The sequence below is a fragment of the Micropterus dolomieu genome, linkage group LG20 (assembly GCF_021292245.1).
Source record: "Micropterus dolomieu isolate WLL.071019.BEF.003 ecotype Adirondacks linkage group LG20, ASM2129224v1, whole genome shotgun sequence".
Classification (NCBI taxonomy): domain Eukaryota; kingdom Metazoa; phylum Chordata; class Actinopteri; order Centrarchiformes; family Centrarchidae; genus Micropterus; species Micropterus dolomieu.
This window is the reverse complement of record NC_060169.1, coordinates 568,497-575,686: the sequence shown is the minus strand read 5'-3', so window position 1 is coordinate 575,686 and position 7,190 is coordinate 568,497. Positions and strand designations below refer to the sequence as shown.

Genomic DNA, 7,190 nt, shown 5'->3' with positions numbered 1-7,190 from the left:
GGGGGTGTAACTGATGTACTTAAAGCCTTGAGCATCACCGTATCTATATCAAAAATATCTTTGCATCTCGATGGTCTGAGTGATTTAATGGTCTGTGATACTTCTAGTTCTGTGATATTAAATACGTTGAAAACTGATTGACTTATGTCTATTGGCGGAGTAAATACGTTCTCAGGTGTAAAACAGCTTGCTATGCCACAGAATCAATAAAATGATGATTAAAAGCCTCTGCTACCTCTAGAGTATTGTTTGTCAGCCGGTCATTTACTTTAATTTCTACAGTTTTTTGTTCATTGGGTTGATCACCTGTCATTTGTCTTAGCTGGCTCCATATTACTTTAGGATTTCCATTAGATTTCTCAATCTTAGGGCAGACCAACTGGCTGGCGTGTTCGTACTGTGAGGTACAACGATCCGGCAGGGAATGGAAGGTTGGCCGGTCTCTTAAAGGTGTGTTGATTGCAGCTGGAGGCCCTGATGTGCTGATTGCGGATGTGCTTCAGGTGGGAAAACCTGGAGCTCAGACCACCACGCCCACCAGCAGCCTCAGAGCAACAGGCAGGCCAGGGTCACGACCGGGGGTTTCTTGAGCATTGCTTCCTAACTTTGTAAAACAAAATGCTATCCTGGCAAAATGTTCAGCGCACTGCTGACGCATCGCATAGTACGCACGTAATTGAATCGACCAGGCCCCTTGTCACCGACACCTGATCCAGCTGTTTTAGTCAGTATAAGGCCAATATCCGGTTTAGTATCAGACCTCTGCACCTAGTTTCAAACAGTGAAATTTAAGTCCAGTAGAGGAAAATATTTTAATGATTTAAAACACTAACGGGAAAGCTTCTGGCATCAAAGAACAAGAGCTTCACCAGCGAGTCAGTGAGGACAGGGACATGCATCTGAGGAAACACAGATCATTTTCTGCCCAGTAACCTCGTCGGGTGTAAGCAACAAGTTCAGGCCCCTTCAGGCATGCAGCCTGGAAAGAAATGCAGGGAATCAATCATTTAAAGTAGATGTGGTTGGTTGAGAGAAAGTTCTACCACCAAACACACTAAATCACAGCCCTTCATCTCGCAGTCACTCCTGGATCCATCAAGCATCATAAAATGATGATGTACTATATCCTGTGTGTCGTCCGGAGGGGATTCAGCTTTCAGCCAGCGGACTTTTATCATTGCAGTGTGGCGGTCTCTGCCAGGAACGCCGCGCTCAGTTTGGTTTCAGAAATCTTTCCAGCCCTCAGACTCCAAGAGATTATACTCTTACAGGGGCTCATCACTCAAATTAAAAATTAATGTTGCTCCAGTGTTGGATGTCAGTGCACTGAATATTGATGAATATGAACAACTCTGAGCCAGGAGCCAGATCAGACTCAAACCTGGGTGGAGTTAACGGTAAACACATCCTTTAAGGCTGATGAAAAGCTCTGAATTACTATCCTCGTTAGATTTGGTATTATCATTATAATTACAAAGCAATGCATTTGTAATTCTTCATTCTTTGCATTTAAATAGGATGAATAATTAACCAGTTTTTAGCTTAAAAAGGCATTATATTGTTATTTTGCTTAAGTGTCTGTTTTCCTTTTATTTATTTCAATTACACGGAACGATGAACACGGACTGAATGGTTGCATTACAAACCTTTCCAACCTCCCTGGTACTGGTTCTTCTCTGGAAAAGGTTTACAGTCATTTCACATTCAAATTATGGACATTAAAAAGACTCATTTTGGAAATAAGGTTTGTTCTGTTCATACGCTTAAGTTATCAAAGCGTTACTGAAGCTAACATCAAAAAGCTTCCATGTGTAGATGATGTGATGAAAGGACCTGGGGCCTCATGTATAAACACACAAAAAGGTTATGTACGCTGGTTTGCACGCAGACGTGGGATGTATAAAAATGATGTGAGAATGTGCAAACTCTTGAGCTGCCGTGAGGCTGTGCGGACTCTCCGCAAACTTTTGTCTGGCTCTTTTAGTAAACTCCAAAGTGCCAAAACTCACCAAATGTTTCAAAATAGTGTTTCCACTCCTGTAACCGTTCATAGTCAACGCAAATAATTATGTGCGTTAATACACAATAAAGTTTGTTCATGTGGTTTAACATCAAAATAAAAGGAGGAAAAGATCATAATGCCTCTCACATATTTAATTTCACTTCATTTCACACGTTATCACTTGCTGCTTTTTAACTTCCACCTCAAAAGCACCTCGATTTCTGTATCAGAAAAACTCTTGTCCTCTTTTTTGACCTCCACTTAGGCACGTTTTCTTTATTTCAGCCAGTATGAGTCTCTGAGCCTGTTGCATTGATTCTTATTGTAACACTAACGCCACTCCGTCATTTTGCATTTGTTGCTGATCAAAGAGTTCAAACCATCAGGTGAAATATTTCCTCTCTCCTCCGCTTCAGTGATCAGCACCTCGATCTCACACTCAGTCTGGTTTCTCTTTTTCACGTGTTTTGCGGCAGGATCGGTCGTTGTTATTTGGACCTTAGGAGGTGACGCTGGCGTATTTATGGTCATTTGCATAGTAATTAATGGGAGGAGCCAAGGCCGAGTATGTGGCTCGTGAATGGGATGTATAAAGGAAAGGTGCGCGGGACATCTGTGTACTGACACACCCTGGAGAATACTTTATCATCCAGATGTGTGGACTTGAGTCACATGACTTGGACTCGAGTCAGACTCCAGTCACAAATGAAGACTTTAGATAAAATCAAAAAAGACTTGCAACTCGACTTTGACTTTAAAACCAATGACTTGTGACTTCACTTGGACATTTGACTGACTTGACACCCTCCCCATGTCCAAATATAAATTATGATAACATTTCATTAAATTCACTGAATTAAATGATATTTTTGTGTAACTGCACCTCTGCCTTGTTTCTGGACAGGTTAGTGTTTTATTCAGTAATGAGTTGTTTTTTTTAACTCTTGTTAAAAATACGAAATGGTATTTAATTTGGTGAAGAGAATATTATGGCTTGTTCAGGACTCTAAACTCAAAGTGTAGGACATTAGAAACTTCACTTGGGACTTGCTTCTCTCGACTTGGGAGTTGAGTGCTAAAACAATGACTTGGACCCACCTCTGTTTTCATCACAGCAGCAAGGTGAGAAAATAACCCACTGAAGGTTATTTTTAAGCTATTTTATAAGTTATTTTTAGCTTTTTGGTTGTTTCAGCACAGTGAACGTAGCCCTAAAATCAGAACTTGCAGAGTGATAATTGGAAAATGATCCCATGAAATCCTTCATTATCTGTAGCGACTTGGATTTGATTCTGTATGAATGGTCACAAACGCTATTACTCAGAATATGTCGTGAGACTTTTTTTACAAGATAGATAAGGTCTCTCCGTCTGAATCAGTAGCCTATTTGTGTCACACTCAAGTCTGTTGACAAGTGGATAAGCTGATGTGCTGAACGTTAAGGGAACAAAAATACCACATGAATGCGTGGTTTGGTTGGCGTTTTTCTCTTGCTTATATCCTGTTCAGTTTCTCCTTTCAAATCAGTGTTCTGCTGCTTACTTTGCATTAAGACACTGAGCCAACCAGATTACTTGTGTACGATGACAAGCAGTTTCAGAACAAAGTTTTGAAATATCTTTGACAGATGCCGAGTTAGTTATCTGACGTGCCTTTCTTTCTTTCTTTCTTTCTTTTGAAGGACGTTTTTGTTTTTCAGATCAGACATTTCAAAATGACAGTTATTGTATCTGTTCTGCTGCCTTTGGGGTTTTCAGTCACCATCATCATCCAGGTTTTCTGTTCTTTCTCTTTTTAAAAATATGGCTTATGTTCAAACAAAAATGTTGTTGCCAACTTCAATTATCCTGCCTGCATGCTCATTATCAGCAGCATGCTGTCTCATATCTAATAGGTTTCTCACATTTTGGGCATTCCCTGTCAACAGGACATTACTTTTCTCGCCTGTTTTAATCTACACTTTGAATTTTCATTAAAACGTGTTGGACACAGACATGAAAAGAGGGATCAGATGTGACAAAGGACCTAAATCCTGGCTGTTGCAATTACCTGTTATTCACATTGGCCCAGCGATGATGCAGGAACCAAACACGTCCTCATACCTAACCAACAAAGTAGGTTGATTATCAAGAGTCCCAAAATGACAGTGCTTCCCGTATCAGTCCAAAGACAGGTGTACTAGTATGTTATGTAAGTATGTTGTGTAAGTTACGTGACCGAAGCCCGGTTCATACTTCTGCCATACCCTTTGCATGGCTGCGTACCACACGCAGAAGCATACCCCGTAGCCTGACAAGCACCTCCCCAAAAATGTAACTACACGTCAGGGCGGCACAGAGCACGAGAACTTTGATTGATCGGCTTAGAAGCGTCGCCTTTCCTCCAAGTCCCCAGGAACTGCTGGAAGCTAAATTTACTAGTGTCCAAACCAGAGGCTATAAAACGATGGATAAATTCTTCTGAGCATCACAACCCCCGCAAAATGACTCAGGATGGATCTGAATTTGATCCAGTCGATCGATAACATTTGGAAAAGCTAGAAGAGCTGTGCGATTATCATTTTAGGGCTAAACCGGAAGTTAGGCGGCTCGGCTGGCGGACGTGAACACAGTAGAACATGTATATAACGCACAGGTATAAATGCTCGCGACAGCAATGCTGCGTAGCCTGTACGTAGGCTATACTGCAGACTCAGTGCAGAAGGAAATCAGGCTGAAAACGTGAAACAGTCATAGTTTGGACAGGTTCAGGCAACAAGACTACTTTAGGACCAGATCGTGGTTTGGGTTCAGTTAGGTTCATTATGTAAATCATCTACAGAATGTTATTTAACTTAAACCATGTCAGCTTTGACTTTCTTTCCCACCTCAGTCTCCAGAGTGCTTGCTGTCCTGAGTTTACAGTATCATCCATCCACCCCACCACCTCCTTACACGGACTTTGTTGCTCTTTATACTATGTAACTTGATTTCCTCTGCCACTAGAGGAACAAAAACTTAAATATGAGTTGTGATAAGCTGCTGCTTTTCTGGTGAAGACGGGCTGAGGGAACCCCATATAAACCGTTTTTAAAACTTTAATAAACGGCATTGCTAAATGATAATATTTAGAGAGGAGGTTGCATAAGTTTCTGTACTAAGCCGTCTGCTTTTAAAGAAAACAACCCTGTAATTATCCAGAAAGCAATAGAGGGGGCTTATTAATGAATCACTCACATAGACAGTCACTGGCAGTACACCAAACATTGGAAACTCACTATTTTCAGACAGTTGATGGAGCTTTGTTCTAGCAAGCTGACATTGTCATTAGATACACAGTGTTTTGTTTTAACTCGTGTGAACCCGTTTGGTATTTAGTGACTGTGATGAGTCACTGTGAACCGGACTGAGCCGTAGCGTGAGGCGGTTTGCAGTGTGATGAAGTGTTATTTCAGTGTTTGACCTGCTCAGACCTGCTTAGAACATTTTCATCTTTCTGAACGGCCGCTGCAGACTTCATGTTCAGAAAAGTGCCAAGTCTTTCCGTGGATGATAAGCTGTAGAGCAGATTGTTTTTCATTTTCATTCCAACTGTGGCTGTGGTTTCAATAATGGACATCTGCTAAAGAACAGTTGGTACTTCGTGATGCGAGGTTTGTCCTTCCACCCTTTTGGAGCCAAACTGAAAATACCACTTCTTTTGATGAGCAGCTTTTTGGTTTCAAAAATATAGTTGAAATCGGACTGGCCTATTGAGTCTGGCCAGCCTCACCAGATGTCCAGATGAAAACCAAAACATTATGTGTTAAGGAATATTCAGGGGACAGGCGTAGATGTAGTTTCTGCTTAACTGACATTGTTACAGCCAATCAGTGGCAGACCTGTGTGCGAGCATTTTTATCTACTCCCCAAATGCCTTTGTTAGACCGATCAACTTTTTCAGTCCCAATACCGATACCTAGGCTTTGGGTAAGTACCGATCCGATAGCCGTGTAAAATGAATACGCTGTGAGGAAAAGACTGGGAACTTTCTTTTATGTGTAAGGGAACACAACGCTTGACTTAAACACTGCTTACATGTAGCTTGCTGTCCAAGCTACAGGTCATCTTGGTCTCCCACCCGCTCCATGACGTGCTGCTCAAACACAGGAGCACTTTCAGTGCAAGACTCATTCCATAGCTAGCAATGGAGGCGCCGGCGCTGATTGCAGGAGTGATTGTGTATGTTTTTGTCGCAGCTTTTTTTCTCTCAAGTTTAAACATTTTCAACTTACACGGGCGTGTCTTTTCAGCTAATAATACTGCGAGACAGGATGTTGTAACTCTGGAAAGTTATCACAGTGACAAACGTTTACACTGCAGACCAGTTTAACTAATCCCTTAGCTCGTGTTGCTCACAGCATGTAACATCATCTGCACTTAGCAGTTTATTTAAGGTGCTGGACATTCTCTGGTGGTGATTGTACACCTTCTGCATGAGGGAGAGGTGCTGCCTGACAACTACCAGTCTGAATCACATACCTTTCATTCCCCCTGTTTAACTGTATTTTAAGATTCATGTCTCTGTGATCAAACCAGACCAGAAACCGGCCTCTGCAGAGCCTTTGCTGAAACCTTTTTCCAGTTCTCATTGACTCTGCCGTCGGCGTTATCTGACCTTTGTCTTAATTTTTTTCGGGACACGTGGTTTCCCAGGAGCAGGACATGGCAGGGTCCCAACTTGGCATCAAAGCTCAATTTCTCTGACAGAGTTGTTCTAAAGGGGGGCAGCGGCAGGCTAATTGGAGCTGTGCTATTTTTGGCTGTGGCAACTAGTTCAACTTTTTGGCCTTTCATCAAAAGCATGATCTAATGTCAGCGGATGAAAGAGTCTGTCGGTGTCTCTGTGCAGGGGGAGGGGGGGTAAAGCTCAGAGAGAGGCAGGTGAGTGTGCAGACCATGTTTTTAGAAGTGCTGGACCCTGTAAGGACTCTGCTGGGTCGGGACCTGCTGGCATGCCGCTCTTTAAATGTAAGACATCCGTAATATAACAGGAATTTAAAAGTTCAGGTCTGTGATGGGCCAGTTCTTTAGATAATGTCATCATCAGTTACTCACTACTTTTTCAACCAATTACTTTTCTTTGCTTACATCTCAACTGTAGTATTACTACTCTCGATCACTCAGCCCAGTAGGATTTTGCACAGCGTACACACAAATAAACATGGTGA

At 42.0% G+C, this 7,190-nt stretch overlaps 1 protein-coding gene across 1 annotated transcript in view; it reads right to left on the bottom strand.

Moving 5' to 3' along the window:
• The window catches only part of haus2 (HAUS augmin like complex subunit 2), a 4,976-nt gene extending 3,798 nt beyond the window's left edge, over positions 1-1,178 (bottom strand). Inside the window, exons 1-2 of the mRNA XM_046033184.1 lie at positions 1,122-1,178; positions 870-979 (exon numbers count right to left, since the gene is read on the bottom strand). Coding sequence (XP_045889140.1) covers positions 870-979; positions 1,122-1,178 — 167 coding nt within the window. The remainder of the gene's footprint in view (positions 1-869; positions 980-1,121) is intronic.
• Positions 1,179-7,190: the final 6,012 nt, after the last annotated feature.